Source organism: Hyperolius riggenbachi, chromosome 7 (genome assembly GCF_040937935.1).
Source record: "Hyperolius riggenbachi isolate aHypRig1 chromosome 7, aHypRig1.pri, whole genome shotgun sequence".
In the NCBI taxonomy this organism is placed as follows: Eukaryota; Metazoa; Chordata; class Amphibia; order Anura; family Hyperoliidae; genus Hyperolius; species Hyperolius riggenbachi.
Window position 1 is genome coordinate 21,151,072 of NC_090652.1, and position 17,870 is coordinate 21,168,941.

General features: G+C 45.3%; 1 gene segment (V, D, J or C); it reads right to left on the bottom strand.

Annotated features, from left to right (window-relative positions):
• LOC137524124 (tyrosine-protein phosphatase non-receptor type substrate 1-like) overlaps positions 1-17,870 on the bottom strand; it is a 112,962-nt gene that overhangs the window by 27,948 nt on the left and 67,144 nt on the right. The window contains 1 exon segment of the C gene segment in view: positions 13,071-13,148. Within this exon segment, the coding sequence occupies positions 13,071-13,148 (78 nt within the window).

Below are 17,870 nucleotides of genomic sequence, written 5' to 3' on the forward strand. Positions count from 1 at the left end.
GGTGTCCCCCCTCCCCGCCGATGTGCGGCCATGCTTTCTCCAAACGCTGCGACCCCTCCTGCCCCCCACTGGCCCTGAGCGGGCGAGTGGGGTGGGGCGGCATCCAAATTATTGCAGGGCGGGCCGGTGATTTCTAGTTAAGCCCCTGCTCTGTAAAGTGTTGCAGAGGAAGTCACGTCAGTGCTGCATAAATACATAATTGTGTAGAACGACATCAGACTGTGACTAGAAAGGAAATGGAGAGGGGGTGCAAAATAGGAGGGAAAAGAGAAAGGAGGAGGAAGGGAGATTTTCATCAAAAGGGCACTGCAGTCTGATTTAGCCGTGTTGTTTGGCATGTCCATAAACACACAGACGAAACTGCTTTGTGGAAAGCTAGGTTCACACTGGGGTGGAAATTGGACCATAATCTGCAAATGAAGACCAACAAATAAAGTGACATGTTGATGGATCTAAATTACCTATAGGATTAGTCAGGGTCGGACTGGGACACCAAGGGCCCACCAAGGAAGTTTCAGCCTGGGGCCCCCCCCCCCACTCCTCAGTTTCTGAAACCACGACTCCAACTCCGACTCCGGGTACCCAAAATTGCTCAGACTCCGACTCCTCGATTCCGACTCCTTAGTCTGATACTTAACAGGGCTGTGGATTTTGTACAAAAATCATGCGACTCCGACTCTCGACTCCTCAGTTTCTGAAACCACGACTCCGACTCCAACTCCGGGTGCCCAAAATTGCCCCGACTCCGACTCCACAGCCCTGGCAGATACCCCCACACAATGCAATCAGGTTGGCTGCAGATACCCCCACACAATGCAATCAGGTTGGCTGCAGATACCCCCACACAATGCAATCAGGTTGGCTGCAGATACCCCCACACAATGCAATCAGGTTGGCTGCAGATACCCCCACACAATGCAATCAGGTTGGCTGCAGATACCCCCACACAATGCAATCAGGTTGGTGGCAGAGATACCCCCACACAATGCAATCAGGTTGGCTGCAGATACCCCCACACAATGCAATCAGGTTGGTGGCAGAGATACCCCCACACAATGCAATCAGGTTCAGGGGTGAGCCTGGGGTGCCTGGCACCTGGGTGCAAGATTTTCTCTGGCGCCTATGGGAGTGGTTAAATTAACCGCGCCCAACCACATAACCACACCCATGTCCTGCCTAATCACACCCACACCTTCCACCTCTTTACGCATGCATGCGATACCCCATTCCTACCCCTCTTCCATTGGCTTGCTCCTGGCTGGCTTTGGCTGCCTGCAAGTCTGCTAGTATCTGGACTGACTCAGGCTGAGAGGCTCTGAGAGTGCGACGCAGTCACACACTGCGTATTTATGGCTGCCTGCGGCCACCCTACTCTTGCTCGCTGTCGTCGGCTCCTCCCCCCGCCAAGCCCAAGCGTGAGGTGGGCTGCCTGTATCTTTCCCGTTGCGCCGCACAGCCTGCCAGTGTTACCAACCTTTCACGTTACTTTTTACTGACAAATACCTAAAAATTTACTGACAAAAGATTTTTACTGACAACATTTCCCCACTAAATGCACATAAGAGACAGCGTTTCACCAGTAAATGCACGTAATGACAGACAATCTTTCATCAGTAAATGCACATAATGAGAGACAGCTTTTCCCCAGTAAATGCACATAATAAGAGACAGCTTTTTTCACCAGTAAATGCACATAACAAGAGACCGCTTTTCACCAGTAAATGCACATAATAAGAGACAACTTTTCACCAGTAAATGCACATAATAAGAGACAACTTTTCACCAGTAAATGCACATAATAAGAGACAGCTTTTCACCAGTAAATGCACATAAGAGGCCGCTTTTCACCAGCAAATGCACATAATAAGACACAGCTTTTCACCAGTAAATGCACATAAGAGACAGCTTTTCACCAGCAAATGCACATAATAAGAGACAGATTTTCACCAGTAAATGCACATAATGACAAACAGCCAGTGTCCCCAGTATATGTAGCCAGGGATATATGTGCCCAGTAGAGGTAGCCAGGGGGTATATGTGCCCAGTAGAGGTAGCCAGGGGGTATATGTGCCCAGTAGAGGTAGCCAGGGGGTATATGTGCCCAGTAGAGGTAGCCAGGGGGTATAAGTGCCCAGTAGAGGTAGCCAGGGGGTATATGTGCCCAGTAGAGGTAGCCAGGGGGTATATGTGCCCAGTAGAGGTAGCCAGGGGGTATATGTGCCCAGTAGAGGTAGCCAGGGGGTATATGTGCCCAGTAGAGGTAGCCAGGGGGTATATGTGCACAGTAGAGGTAGCCAGGGGGTATATGTGCCCAGTAGAGGTAGCCAGGGGGTATAAGTGCCCAGTAGAGGTAGCCAGGGGATATATATGTGCCCAGTAGAGGTAGCCAGGGGGTATATGTGCCCAGTAGAGGTAGCCAGGGGGTATATGTGCCCAGTAGAGGTAGCCAGGGGGTATATGTGCCCAGTAGAGGTAGCCAGGGGGTATATGTGCCCAGTAGAGGTAGCCAGGGGGTATATGTGCCCAGTAGAGGTAGCCAGGGGGTATAAGTGCCCAGTAGAAGTAGCCAGGGGGTATATGTGCCCAGTAGAGGTAGCCAGGGGGTATATGTGCCCAGTAGAGGTAGCCAGGGGGTATATGTGCTCAGTAGAGGTAGCCAGGGGGTATATGTGCCCAGTAGAGGTAGCCAGGGGGTATATGTGCCCAGTAGAGGTAGCCAGGGGGTATATGTGCCCAGTAGAGGTAGCCAGGGGGTATATGTGCCCAGTAGAGGTAGCCAGGGGGTATATGTGCCCAGTAGAGGTAGCCAGAGGGTATATGTGCCCAGTAGAGGTAGCCAGGGGGTATATGTGCCCAGTAGAGGTAGCCAGGGGGTATATGTGCCCAGTAGAGGTAGCCAGGGGGTATATGTGACCAGTAGATGTAGTGAGTGACAGGGACCCCCTTTAGTTAGTTAGTGAGTGAGTGAGTAACAGTCCCCCCCCCCTAGCCGCAGCACCCGCACAGGCTCGCCCCTGATCAGGTTGGTGGCAGAGATACCCCCACACAATGCAAGTCCCCCCCAGCTTGGAAGGGGGGGCAGAGGGCACAGATCAGCGGGAAGCTTCCCCCCTCCCCCTCCCTCACCTAGGGCCCCCCCCCTTTCCGCGCACCCCCCTCCTCGAGAAGTGCAGCCAGCAGCGAGCGGAGAATAGCTTACCAGCTTCAGATGATGCTATCTCCGCTCCGCATGCCACTGCTACCCTGCTGGTCTCTGTCTCCTGTAGTGAAGTACTGCGAGAGCGTGATTGGACAGCGTCACACACTACAGTCAGAGACCAGCAGGGCAGCGGCATGCGGACTCGGAGCGGAGCCGAGATAGCATCATCTCTGTAGCTATTCTCGCTCGCTGCTGGCTGCACTTCTGGAGGAAGGGGGTGCGCGGAAGGGGGGGGCCCTAGGTGAGGGAGGGGGGAGACGCTTCCCCCCCTCCCCGCCGCTCTGTGCCCAATTCCCCCCCTTCCAAGCTGTGCCCCCCTTCCTCTTAGCTCTGGGGCCCCCAAGAGGAGGGGCAGTCGGGGCCCACCGATGGGACCATCGGTGGTTCGGCGGCTCTGTCCGAGCCTGGGATTAGTTCATTTTGAACAAATTATTCTCTGTTAGGGTAAATCCTGTCTTGCATGACTTTTACGGTCACCACACAGAAAACAGATATGGATGGACGCAGCAGAGCGTACATCGGATCTGCTGTCACTGACCATGCTGGCAATGCGGCATAGTGTGGACCCAGCATAACTGATGCCCATGTCTGTCCCTATATTAACCTCCAACACTAAAGCCCCCTCCAGTCCCTCTACAAGGGGTGTGCAACTACTGGGTCACCACAGGAAACAGCTTCACACAAACCTCTAATACTTGGAACACACGTTACGTTTTTTCGTTCGATAGATGCGTTTGATTGATAATTTCCGTCGTGTCCGATATTACTTTCGATCGTTTTACCGCTCAATTTATCATAGTAGTGAATGGAAATTGATAAGAAAATATAAGAGAATTGAGCGGGAAATCGAGCAGAAAAACGAATCGAAAATTGATCGAACGGCAGAATCGACCGAAAAAATGTAAGGTGTGTACTCAGCATAAGATCTTCTATAACAGCACACAAAGATTCACATTTCTCTCCCCTGAAGCTATGGGAACAGTTCATCTTCACACAGGATTTTTCTGAATTCTAAGGCTGATTCAGACAGGTGGTAAACGTGGCATTTTCTGTGGTCGACAAAAGCGTTGTTCACATAAATGCCGCAGTAGATCCCGTCATCTTGGATGCTACATGTAGTATCCAGGTTTGGCTGTGTTCCTGTGCTTCCATGTCCACCGAGGGGCTCAAAACATGATGCAACAACAAATCACCATCAACCGATGCTGAACGCTTTTCTGCTCAGTAGTAGTAGAGTGTTTAGCATCTGCTACGAGCCACCATCAACCGTTCCACAGAAACCCGTGTGAACCAGGCCTTATCCTCCTGTTCCTGTCTCATTGCCTCTGCTAAAAATCCACACTGCCCAATTCCAAACTACTGGCAACCTCAATATCTTCAGGATATCTGCACTGAATTTAGGTTTATATGAGATACACTTTTTTTTTTTTACATTTTGCCAATGATGTCATAATTTCTAGAGAGCTGAAATAAGTATAATAAGATAATGACCAGCAGTGCAGAGGATTGCAGCACATATCACTTATCAGTGTTCTCTATTCTCGATATAGACCTTGTGTGGTACCTTAGCATAAACTCTGCAGGTGAGTGTTCACATTCCTGCAGCCTTCATTCATTCCTTCTCTTCTGCAGAAACACAGGCAGCTGTCCCATCCTGGCTCCCTAGTGCTTCTGTGTTTGTGTCCGTGCAGAGGGGCGGGGGCAGGGCCGCTGCAGATGCACAACACATTCTTCTTTCCCCTGCCAGGCTACAATAAAATGTCAGTTAACGGCAGGGGGGAGAGAAGAGCCCGCTCAGCCCCGGCAGTCGGCAAGTAAAATATTGTGCTCCAGCTGATCTGGAGCACTTTTCTTACCCTGTGAGCGGCTGTGGACAGGACGGGGCAGTCGGACAAAGTTTTTCTAGCAACATTAATGGCATGTACGGCTCTCCACCCGCCCTCTGAAGTGAGCATTTAGTCCCCGCCCTAGGAACCGGCCTTGGGGGCCTGCTCACAAATCCGGCCCTGCAAATACGTTTTATTGAATTGTGCCTAAAAGGTATAAAAACAGTGGCAAGCCTTTGACCACCCCCACCCCCACTCCCAACACTCAGAGCCTTCATGGTCTGTCCCCATCCCCAATCATGTCATTAAAAAATAAGCGTAGAATATAGCCAGTCTAGATCCTGTCAACAAATTTCTAGCCCCTTATATATCTCAATTATCCCTATCAGAAATACATGCCACACTGCAAGAGATTAATTTACAATCAAAGGCTCGGAGAAACAAGTCGAAGTGGGGTAAAGACATCTTGGCAGAGAATTTAGAAGACAAAATCCTGAAAGGGTACAGGGTAAGCCACAAAATGATCCCAGGGAAAACATGGAGAGAGTCCCAGCTTAACCACTTGAGGACCGTGGGCTTTACCCCCCTTAAGGACCAGGCACTTTTTTTCCATTCAGACCACTGTAGCTTTCACGGTTTATTGCTCGCTCATACAACCTACCACCTAAATGAATTTTGGCTCCTTTTCTTGTCACTAATAAAGCTTTCTTTTGGTGCTATTTGATTGCTGCTGCGATTTTTAGTTTTTATTATATTCATCAAAAAACACATGTATTTTGGCAAAAAAATGATTTTTTTAACTTTCTGTGCTGACATTTTTCAAATAAAGTAACATTTCTGTATACATGCAGCGCGAAAAATGTGGACAAACATGTTTTTGATTAAAAAAAACATTCAGTGTATATTTAGTGGTTTGGGTAAAAGTTATAGCGTTTACAAACTATGGTGCAAAAAGTGAATTTTCCCATTTTCAAGCATCTATGACTTTTCTGACCCCCTGTCATGTTTCATGAGGGGCTAGAATTGCAGGATAGTATAAATACCCCCCAAATGACCCCATTTTGGAAAGAAGACATCCCAAAGTATTAACTGAGAGGCATAGTGAGTTCATAGAAGATATTATTTTTTGTCACAAGTAAGCGGAAAATGACACTTTGTGACAAAAAAAAAAAAAAAGTGTCCATTTCTTCTAACTTGCGACAAAAAAAAATGAAATCTGCCACGGACTCACTATGCCCCTCTCTGAATACCTTGAAGTGTCTACTTTCCAAAATGGGGTCATTTGTGGGGTGTGTTTACTGTCCTCGCATTTTGGGGGGTGCTAATTTGTAAGCACCCTTGTAAAGCCTAAAGGTGCTCATTGGACTTTGGGCCCCTTAGCGCAGTTAGGCTGCAAAAAAGTGCCACACGTGTGGTATTGCCGTACTCAGTAAAAGTAGTATAATGTGTTTTGGGGTGTATTTTTACACATACCGATGCTGGGTGGGAGAAATATCTCTGTAAATGACAATTTTTTAATTTTTTTTACACACAATTGTCCATTTACAGAGATCTTTCTCCCACTCAGCATGGGTATGTGTAAAAATACACCCCAAAACACATTATACTACTTCTCCTGAGTACGGCGATACCACATGTGTGGCACTTTTTTGCACCCTAACTGCGCTAAGGGGCCCAAAGTCCAATGAGTACCTTTAGGATTTCACAAGTCATTTTGAGAAATTTCGTTTCAAGACTACTCCTCACGGTTTAGGGCCCCTAAAATGCCAGGACAGTATAGGAACCCCACAAATGACCCCATTTTAGAAATAAGACACCCCAAGGTATTCCGTTAGTAGTACGGTGAGTTCATAGAAGATTTTATTTTTTGTCACAAGTTAGCGGAAAATGACACTTTGTGAAAAAAACCAATAAAAATCAATTTCCGCTAACTTGTGACAAAAAATAAAATCTTCTATGAACTCACCGTACTACTAACAGAATACCTTGGGGTGTCTTCTTTCTAAAATGGAGTCATTTGTGGGGTTCCTATACTGTCCTGGCATTTTAGGGGCCCTAAACCGTGAGGAGTAGTTTTGAAACAAAATTTCTCAAAATGACCTGTGAAATCCTAAAGGTACTCTTTGGACTTTGGGCCCCTTAGCGCAGTTAGGGTGCAAAAAAGTGCCACACATGTGGTATCGCCGTACTCGGGAGAAGTAGTACAATTGTGAATGACAAAGGCTATGACATTGTGGGAATAACCGAGACATGGATGGATGAAAGCCATGACTGGATAGCTAATTTAAAAGGATACAATGTGTTTAGGAGGGATAGAACAGGGAAAAAAGGTGGAGGGGTTTGTCTGTTTGTTAAGAATTCTTTTACAGCTGTCCTCAACGATGAGATGGAGGAAGATTGGGAAGATGTGGAGTCCGTTTGGGTAAATATTCATGGTGGAAATAAAAGTTGCCAATTGCTTATTGGGGTATGCTACAGACCACCTCTTATTAATGAAGCTGCAGAACTGCGATTACTACAGCAGATTGAAAAAGCTGCAAGTAAAAATGAGGTCATAATTATGGGCGACTTCAACTTTCCAGACATTGACTGGGGTATTGAGGCTGCCCATTCTGGTAAAAGCAGCAGATTTCTGGCAGCACTACAGGACAATTACTTGACTCAAATGGTAACGAAACCAACTAGGGAGAATGCGTTACTGGATCTGATCATTTCTAATAGACCAGATAATGTATCAAATGTGCAAGTTCAAGAACATTTGGGAAATAGTGATCACAACATGATAACGTTTGATCTGGTGACTGATAGGCCACGGGGCGGCGGGACCACTAAAACTATGAATTTTAGAAAAGCAAAGTTCAATCAAATTAGGCAGGCACTAAGTTTGGTGAACTGGGATAATGTACTACAAGGGGAGGACACTGAAGGGAAATGGCGGGGCGGGGCGTGGCGTGATGGGAATGCATTGCAGTGATGGCGACGCCCGCCCCTCCTCCCGTCTTCCGCCTGACGTCAGGGCGGCGACGTCAGAGAGGGGCAGAACGGCGTTCCCCGGCCGCCCGGCGCCATTAAGGCCGGCATCTCCCTTCGGAGGGACACACTTTTGGGGGCCTGCCCTGACGATGCTGGTACTCTGACCAGCGAAACCGGTCGGCTACTAGGCCCATTGACAGACCAATCACGCACAGGGAAAAAGCATGGAAGGCACTGCCATCAATACATATACAACACTTGGATGAGTATCTTTTGACTTTTTTGCCTACATACAAGTTGATGTGGAAACGGAATGTGTACTTGCAAGGAATGGTTTTGGACAATGCAAGCTTTGATCTGCTATTACTAAATGATCTGCCATACGCCAATTTGCTATATCTTGCATGGAGGTGGATCTACACTGCTGTGTATAATTCTACAGGGAAATACAGCTAGGATTTTGGGACTATACTGCATAAGGTTGTTAACCTGGCGGGCTGTAATACATTTATCCTGTCCAAACCTAGGCTGTTGATGTTTCCTCAAATATGAACTTTTACCAGTGATATACGCACCCATGCAACTTGCAAACTTACTCAAAATAGGGACATTTCTGCATAAGGATTATATCCTGGCGGACTAACTGTCCTGGAGTTTACATCAAAAGGCAATTCTGCATAAGACCTGTTCATGCTGGCGGACTCTGTTCACTTGCTATGGTGATATCCGGATGAATATATTAACCAATACTGCCACTTCCACAGGGAACAACAAGTACACATCCGAATCTTATCTATTCTTTCAGGAAATCTTGGCTTTAAAAGTATTTTCTCTTGCGCATACAAAGAACTAGATAACTGGCCAGTTTATCCAATGAGAGTGATACAATATTGGTGCTTTGAGGTTGTAACACCTTACCACATGCTAACCCCATATGTGCATTTGAATTTGGTCTTTTTATATATATGTGTATATATATATTTTATTTCTGGATATTGACAAATAAAAGTAAAGATTTTTATATTTTTCTATATACAATCTCTCTTCCCTTTGCTTTAGTACTAACATATCTTGGTATCAGCCCAGAGATGACAGATGGGGGTGATGGGGGGGGGGGAGGGGGGTATATGGGGATTGCATATCTTTACCTTTTCTTGATCTGAACAGATACATGTTTACTATGAAAAATGCGAATTGCAATGCATATCTGTCATGTTACACATTTGTTCAGTTCGTACAATTGTTTCCTCTGTATATTGTGGAGTTGGAAAATTAAAATCTTGTTTGAAAAAAAAAAAAAAAATAAGGGTAGCAACAAGGTATCAATATTCAGCTGTCACCTCTTATCTGGTCTGAATCGCAGTCAATCAGTGGTATTTTTTATCCATGAGGTCCACACCCTGTCAAACTTATTGGGACAATATATTTGCATATACTGTATATAAGCTTATGCATTTGTAAAGAGCAGTTAACCAGCTTGACCCAACCTCCTACTGTCAGTGCTTGCTGTTGGATCTAATCTCACATAATAAATTTCCTGTATAAAAACATAAAGTATTCCACAGAATCACCTTTGACCTGGAGGACAAGGACTCTCCCACAATCCCCAACAAAAGCATTTTTGGATCTGCTATTATTGGCCTCAGCGGCATGTCAAAAAATTTAGTTAATATTTTATTTATGTGTTCCCAATATAGCTGTAGTCATGGGCATAAACATACCATGTGCATGAAGTCACCAACCCTAGTGGTGCATCTGGGACAAATGTCCTCTACCTGGATATGTTCGTGCCAATCTGGCCAGGGTAGAGTAAATTCAGTATATAAATTTGAGTTGCACCAATCTGTCCTTAGTTCAAATGAGTGTCCAGTGACCACTAATGCTGGGCATACACTATATGTTTCTGCGGCTCGATTAGTCGCCGAATCGACTCCCGCCGCGTACCCACGTACTCCTGGATCGATTCCCGCTCCTCCCTGCGGGCGCTTCCTTATCTTGCGCTCGTTTAGTTCCATTGTCCTGCCCGCGGGTATCGAGCGGGGAATCGATCCGGCGGGCAATTGGACCTGTCGGAACTTATCAATCGAGCCATCAGCGGCTTGATTGATAAGAAAAAACGTATAGTGTATGCCCAGCATTAAAGGTCTGTCCATGCTTCCTCCTCAAGCACAGGGGCATCAACTCTCCTTTTCTTTCTTTCTTTTTCTCTCAGTAGATTTTTATTGAAATTTTTAGACAAAGAAATAAAAAAAACAGCTTTGACATTCTGCTTATGACCCTAAAGAGTAAGGATTAGGAAATCTGTAATCCTTTCCAAGAACTTATTAAGTAGCTGTACAGAACTATATACTAAGAGTAATCCAGTAACTTACATATACAAATCTAAACCATTTAACTTGTACAACTGTAACTATAACTGACAGGTGTTAACTAAAACCGTGAGATACTAGGAGCCTCGTAGGTTAAATATAGAGACCAACAGTAAAACTTCTATACAATGTTCGGAGGCTAAGGAGTATTTGAGTCGACACAAACGAGACAATCAATGAATATCTATCAATGTTGAATCGTAGCTCTGCCTATACACTAACCATTTGGCAGAGTGATCAACCAAATTTTGGATTGCCTTAGCAGAGGATAATCAGAGAAGATTCTGGAAAAGTAAGTGGTGGTGGTAGTGTGTGTGTGTGTGTGTGGGGGGGGGGGGTATTCCAAGTTTCTCTGCACCTTCTGAAGCTCCAAGAACTATTCAGAAGGTTTAAGTAACACTATTGGGGACTTAAGGGAGTACTATTGAGTCTAAAGCTACGTCTACACGTAGCGATCAGCGGCTCGATTGATAAGATCCGACAGGTCGGATCTCGCCACCGCCGATTCCCTGCTCGTTCCCCACGAGGGGACAATGGCAGGGAATCGAGCGGAAGATAAGCGGCGCCGGCGGGGACGAGCGGGGGATCAAATCCGACGCACGCGCGGGCGAGCGGGGACGCGGCGGGGACGCGCGGGGATGCGGAAGAGGCAATCCGGTGGCTAACCGAGCCGCCGGATCGCCTCGTGTAGACGAGGCTTAAAGCCTCATCTACACGCGTAGATGTGTATTATCAATCGAGCCGCTGATGCGGCCCGATTGATAAGATCCGACAGGTCGGATCTTGCCACCACCGATTCCCTGCTTGTTCCCCATGAGGGGACAATGGAAGGGAATCGAGCGGAAGATAAGCGGCGCCGGGCGGGGACGAGGGCGGATCGAATCCGACACACGCGCGGTGAGCGGGAACGCGGCGGGTACGCCTGGGGATGCGAAAGAGGCTATCTGGCGGCTAATCGAGCCACCGGATCGCCTCGTGTAGATGAGGCTTTAGATAGATTTCCAAGGTAGTTCAGCTTCAGGATATCTTTGGATAAGACCATTATTGGTATCTAGGTGTCTTTCAAATTCTAGATTGCACTGGGTCATTTGTACTATGTTCAAAATACTGAGTATATCCCCTGTGAACCAATTAGCAAGGATTAGTTGCCTTGGAGATATTAAGTGGGCGATTGCTTCTCCATTTCTTAAAGGCTCTTTGAACTCTACCTGAGACAGTGATCAGGAGCCCCCCGTAAATTGCAGAAAGGGGTGAATCTAGCCATTTCCCACAATAATAGTGATTCTAGTGCCTCTGATTCCACAGAGATCGGGCGAGGAGATTGACCAGCCATGGCTTGCCCCACCTAAAAGCATTTAAACAGCATTTTGCTTGCGAAAGAATATTCTGACGTCAACTCATTGAAGGAGATCAATTTTACCATTCAGGGCCAAATGCTGTAACCACTTTATACAGTGCCTTGCCCAGGTAATGGGATCAGGGATATTTTGAAAATGAGGGAGAATGGGAGATTAGAATTTCCACATAACGGTGTGAAAGAGGACAAATGATCTTACTTTATAATCCATTTCCTTGCTGTCTCCCATTACCTGAGGGTTGTTTTTTTAGCGCAAAAGTCTGTTTATTTTAGTAATTCAACATCACAGGTGAAACTAATATATGAAATAGACTCACCACATGCAAAGCGAGATATTTTAAGCCTTTATTTATTATAATATTGATGATTTATGGCCTAAAGCTTATGAGAACCCCAAAATCAAAAGCTCAGCCGATTAGAATATTGTGAATATGTTAAATATTCTAGGCCCAAAGTGCCAGACTCTAATCAGCTAACTCATCCAAAACGCCTGTAAAGGGTTCCAATTTCATATGTTAGTTTCACCTTTTAAAGAAAACCTGTAACAAAAAAATCTCCCCGGGGGGGTACTCACCTCGGGTGGGGGAAGCCTACGGATACTTTTGAGGCTTCCCTCGTCCTCCTCGGTCCCACAGCGGCGGCGTTAAAGCTCCCGGAATGGCGGGGATGTAAATATTTACCTTCCCGACTCCAGGGCAGGCGCAGTATCGGCTCTCCGCCTCGGAGATAGACGGAAATAGCCGATCGTTGTCGGGCCGCTCTACTGCGCAGGGGCAAGTCTCTGCACCTGTGTAGTAGAGCGGACCCGACAGAGATCGGCTATTTTCGCCTATCTCCGTGCGGAGAGCCGCAACAGCGCCCCCGCTAGAGCCAGGGAAGCCTTGTCGGCTTGTTGAGCCCTGGATTGCGGGACACTTCGGAGGAGCCAGCACTGGACTGGGGAGGGGGAAGCCTCATTGGGACCCTGAGGCTCCCCCCCCCCCCCCCCCCGAGTTGAGTACCCCCAAGGGGAACTTTTTTTTTTGTTACAGGTTCTCTTTAAGTTACTTCAGAATTACTTAAATAAATGAACTTTTGCACGATCTTCTCATTTTTTGAGTTTCCCCTGTATCCATAAAACCCTGGTATAATTACTATGCTCACACTGCACACCAATTTTACTGGTATTTACACTACTGAAGTGGCAGTATAGCACAACTTGTGTTATGTAGGAGGTAACGCATGCACAGTGTAAAGTGCATTACGCAACACATTTTGCTAGTAGTAGTGTTACAGGAGTACAAGTTAGTTAGTAGTTTAGTGAATATGTCCCCATGTGATCTATAGGCAATAATAACTACACTTACCCGACTGCCCTTCTGCAGGTTTTATTTCGATCCCCTCCGGCATCTTTCGGATACCCTCAGGTGCACGGAACACCCATTCTGGAGATAAAATACTTAAAATATTAGAAATAGGGAGACACATACTGTATATATAAATGTATTCTTTTAAATTTTAAAGGTAATCTGAAGTGAAAATAAACTTATGAGAATCTGAATTGTATGTGTAGTACAGCTAAGAAATAGTGCATTAGTAGCACAGATACGAGTCTCATATTGTTTCCAGTACAGGAAGGAACTTCTCTTGTTATCTATGCAAATGACATTCTCTGAGCTCTCTGACCCAGCTTGGGTTGGCTACAGTGCAGTTTCTGAAGCATTTATCTCAACCTGTCTCTCACTGTTTAAGGTTTTACTGCCAGGAAGTTCACATGGTTATTAGCTCTGCTCTAAAAACAAGGAACACCAAGAGCCCCAATAGTGTAATATGTACTGGTAAATGGTTACTAGATAGAGTAAATATTAATACTCACAAACCAGGGTTACCATTAGGCAACCACTGTAAAGGCAGGTGGGGAGATTATCCTGACTCCACTCAGGAATAAGAAGTCGCTCTATGTAGATGAGAAAAAGGGGGTTCAACCCTCCACCCAGGGTGGGCTCAATATTATGCAGGAGAACAGAGGTGCCAAGAGGATAAAAGGAAGCTAAATGAGCTTAAAAACCAAATTCTTGGTAAATAGAGGAGGTAGTGGTGGACTTACCTCCTCCAAGTAGACACACAACGACTGTAGTAAAGACCTCAGAGGTGCCTGGCTCTTCTACTGACCACGTATGCTATTGCTCCGTTGTTATTGCCTAAGGAAGCGGGATCAAACCTGCGAAACGCGTTGCGTATTTGGAGTTCATAAATAAAATATATTGACTGTCTTTACTACAGTCGTTGTGTGTCTACTTGGAGGAGGTAAGTCCACCACTACCTCCTCTATTTACCAAGAATTTGGTTTTTAAGCTCATTTAGCTTCCTTTTATCCTTTTGGCGCCTCTGTTCTCCTGCATAATTAGCTCTGCTCTGTTTCATGGTTTAAAATACAGAGTGCAATTAGTAAACTGCAAATATTAGAGAATGATGCAATGCTATAAAAAAACAACAACTATATAACTGAATATGAGACACTTTTCTTTATTTTATTATTAACTAGCTGATTGCCCGACGTTGCCCGGATATGTATTTGGCTGGTGTTGGCTCCGCATACTTTTTCTAACCCTAACACACAATTACTCAATGACCAAGTTTGTGAGCTTTGTGGTCTTTGGTATCAATAATTTGCATTGAAATGAAAAAATCTGATTGGCTGTTTGTGGCTCCACACCCTTTTCTGAATTTGAACCCCAGTCACCCAATGAACAACTGTACCAGGTTTGAGGCCTGTGCCATTAACAGTGCAAGAATGGTAGTAATTAAATATTCCCCTTGAAAAGAAATAGGTGAAGTTTGATTCACTTTTGTAGGCTTCACCCACTTTTCTGAATATTAATCCCAGTCACCAACTGTGCAAAGTTTAAAAACCCTGCCATTAACAGTGTAAGAATGGCTGCAGTTTACATTTTCCAGTGAAATTTGTATTTGTCTCCATCCACTGATGACCCGCCGTTGCCCGTGTATATATTTCACTGGTGTTGGCTTCGCCCACTTTTTCTAACCCTAACACACAAACACTCAATGACCAAGTTTGTGAGCTTTGGGGTCCTTGGCATCAATAATTTGTATATTCCCATAGAAATTAAACAAATCAGATTGGCTGTTTGTGGCTTCACCCCCTATCCAGCATTTGAACCCCAGTCACTCAATGACCAACTGTAGCAGGTTTGAGGCATCTGCTATTACCAGTGTAAAAATGGCAGCAATTTAAATATTCCCCTTGAAAATCAACAGGTGACTTTTGATAGGCTATTATAGGCTCCACCCACTTCCCTGAATATTAATCTCAGTCGCTCAGTGACCATCTGGGCAAAGTTTGGGAACCCTGATATAAAAAGTGTAAAAAGGGCTGCAGTTTACATTTTCCCAGTGAAATTTGTTTTGGGCTCCACCCACTTTTTGTAACCTGGACACACAGTCACTCAATGAGCAAGTTTGTGAGATTTGTGGTCCTTGGAAGCAATAATTTGTATTTTCCCATGAAATGAAACAAATCTAATTCACTGTTTGTGGCTCTGTCCCCTTTTCTGAATTTGAACCCCAGTGACCCAATTACCAACTGTACCAGGATTGAAGCTTGTGCCCAGGGATGGTCGTAGGCAGGCAACTTCGCTACGCTGGAACTACGCGTATTTTTACGCAAATACGCTTCGCAATCTACGGCTCCCAAATCAGCCACTTCGCTACGTTAGCATGCGGTAGACTACGCATTAAAATACGCAAGCTTCACGTAGTGCGTAGCGTAGTTGATGCGACCGCTTATGCCCTTATGCGGAAAAATTTCCGCAATAATCTGCTAACTATGCGCATACAGAAACTAATTTAAGCATACATTCCAACATCCAATGCAGAATTGTATGCGTACAAAGGGCAATAAAATTTCTGCGCATGCGCAATGACCCATATCAATGCAGTTACCGCACGCGTAGTTGACTTCGCAATACATACGTCAACTACGCGTAGCGGGCGAAGCTACGCATAGCGGGACTACGACTACGCGGAAATGCGTAAGTGTAGTTCTTAAACTTCGCCTACGAACTAAGATGCGTAGTTGCGTACTACGATGCGTAGATTCGCGCTGGCGTAGTTTACGAGCAACCCTGCTTGTGCCATCAACAGTGCAAGAATGGCAGCAATTGTAATATTCTCCTTGAAAAGCGACATGTGATTTTTGATTGGCATTTTTAGACTTCACCTACTTTCCTGAATATGAATCCCAGTCACCCAGTAACCAGCTGTGCAAAGTTTGAGAACCCTGCCATTAACAGTGAAAAAAGGCTGCAGTTTACAATTTCCCAGAAAAATCTGTTTTTAACTCCACCCACGTTTTGTAACCTTGACACACAGTCACTCAATGATCAAGTTTGTGAGCTTTTGGGTTCCTGGCATCAAAATTGTGCTAATGGAAGCAGTTTATCCAGCAAAGAAATCTGGCTGTTTTTGGCTCCGCCCCTTTACTGAATTTGAACCCCAGACACTTAACTACCGACTGTAGCAGGTTTGAGGCCTCTGCCATTAACAGTGTAAGAATGGCTGCAGTTTCAATATTCCCCTTGAAAATCAATAGGTGAATTTTGATTGGCTCTTGTAGACTCCACCTACTTTTATGAATATTAATCCTAGTCACCCAGTGACCAACTGTGTCAAGTTTGAGAACCCTGCCAGTGTAAATGCCCCCTTCAGAATTTAAACCCCAGTCTCCCAGTGACTGACTGTACCAGATTTAAGGCCTCTGCCATTAAGAGTGCATGAATGGCAGCAATGTAAATATTCCCCTTGAAAATAAACAGGTGAATTTTGATTGGCTGCTGTAGGCTCCACCCACTTTCCTAATTATTAGTCCCAGTCACCCAGTGGCCAACTGTGTCACGTTTGAGAACCCTGCCAATAACATAATGACTGAAATCAATCTAACAAATCTGATTGGCTGTTTGTGTCTCCACCACTTTAGTGAATTTGGACCCCAGTCACCCAATGACTGACTGTATCAGGTTTGAGGCCTCTGCCATTAACAGTGTAAGAATGGTAGCAATGTAAATATTCCCCTTTAAAAATCAATAGGTGAATTTTGATTGGCTGTTGTAGGCTCCACCCACTTTCTGAATATTCATCCCAGTCACCCAGTGGCTAATTGTTTAAAGTTTGGGAACCCTGCCATGTAAAAAATTTAGTTGTTGGCACCGCCCACTTTTTCTAACCAGACAGTCACAGTCACTCAATGGCCAAGTGTGTGAGCTTTCAGGTTCTTGGCATCAAAAAATGTGTGAATGGTAGCAGTTTATCCACCAAGGAAATCTGATTGGCTGTATGTGGCCCTGCCCCTTTAGTGACTTTGGACCCCAGTCACCCAATGACCGACGGTAGCAAGTTTGAAGCCTCTGCCATTAACAGTGTAAGAATAGCAGCAGTTTAAATATTCCCCTTGAAAATGAATAGGTGAATTTTTATTGGCTGTTGTAGGCTCCACCCACTTTCTTGAATCTTAATTGCATTTACCCAGTGACCAAGTGTGCCAAGTTTGAGAACCCTGCGATTAACAGTCTAAGAATGGCTGCAGTTTACATTTTCCCATTTAAAATGAACGGCTGAAATTTGATTGGCTGTTTTATGCTCCGCCCACTTTTCCTGGCTTTGTAACCTCGGTCACCAAGTGACCGCCTGTGCCAAGCATGGGGACTGTGGCTTGATTACTGTGAGAATGGCAGCCTTTTCCATTTTTTTAATTGACAAGAATGGGTGAAATCTGAATGGCTGTTTGTAGCTCCGCCCCAGGTGTGCAGGGGGGACGCGAGACCCCCAGAACATATCATCCCAGGTAGTAAGGGATCTGTATACCAAGTTTCGTTCAAATCGGTCAAGCCGTTTTTGAGTGATCACGGCACATATACACATACACACACACATACATACACACACATACATACATCAGATTTTATATATATAGATTAATTATCCGTACTACACATACAATTCATTGTATCATAAGGTTTTTTTTACTTCAGTCTCACTTTAAAGCAAGTTTGAGCTGATTCAGAAGCATTGCTATAATTTTCAGAAAACATCAAGCCATTCTGGATAAAATAATGACTTTGTGGTGTGTCAGATCGGCAGACTGTAAACTC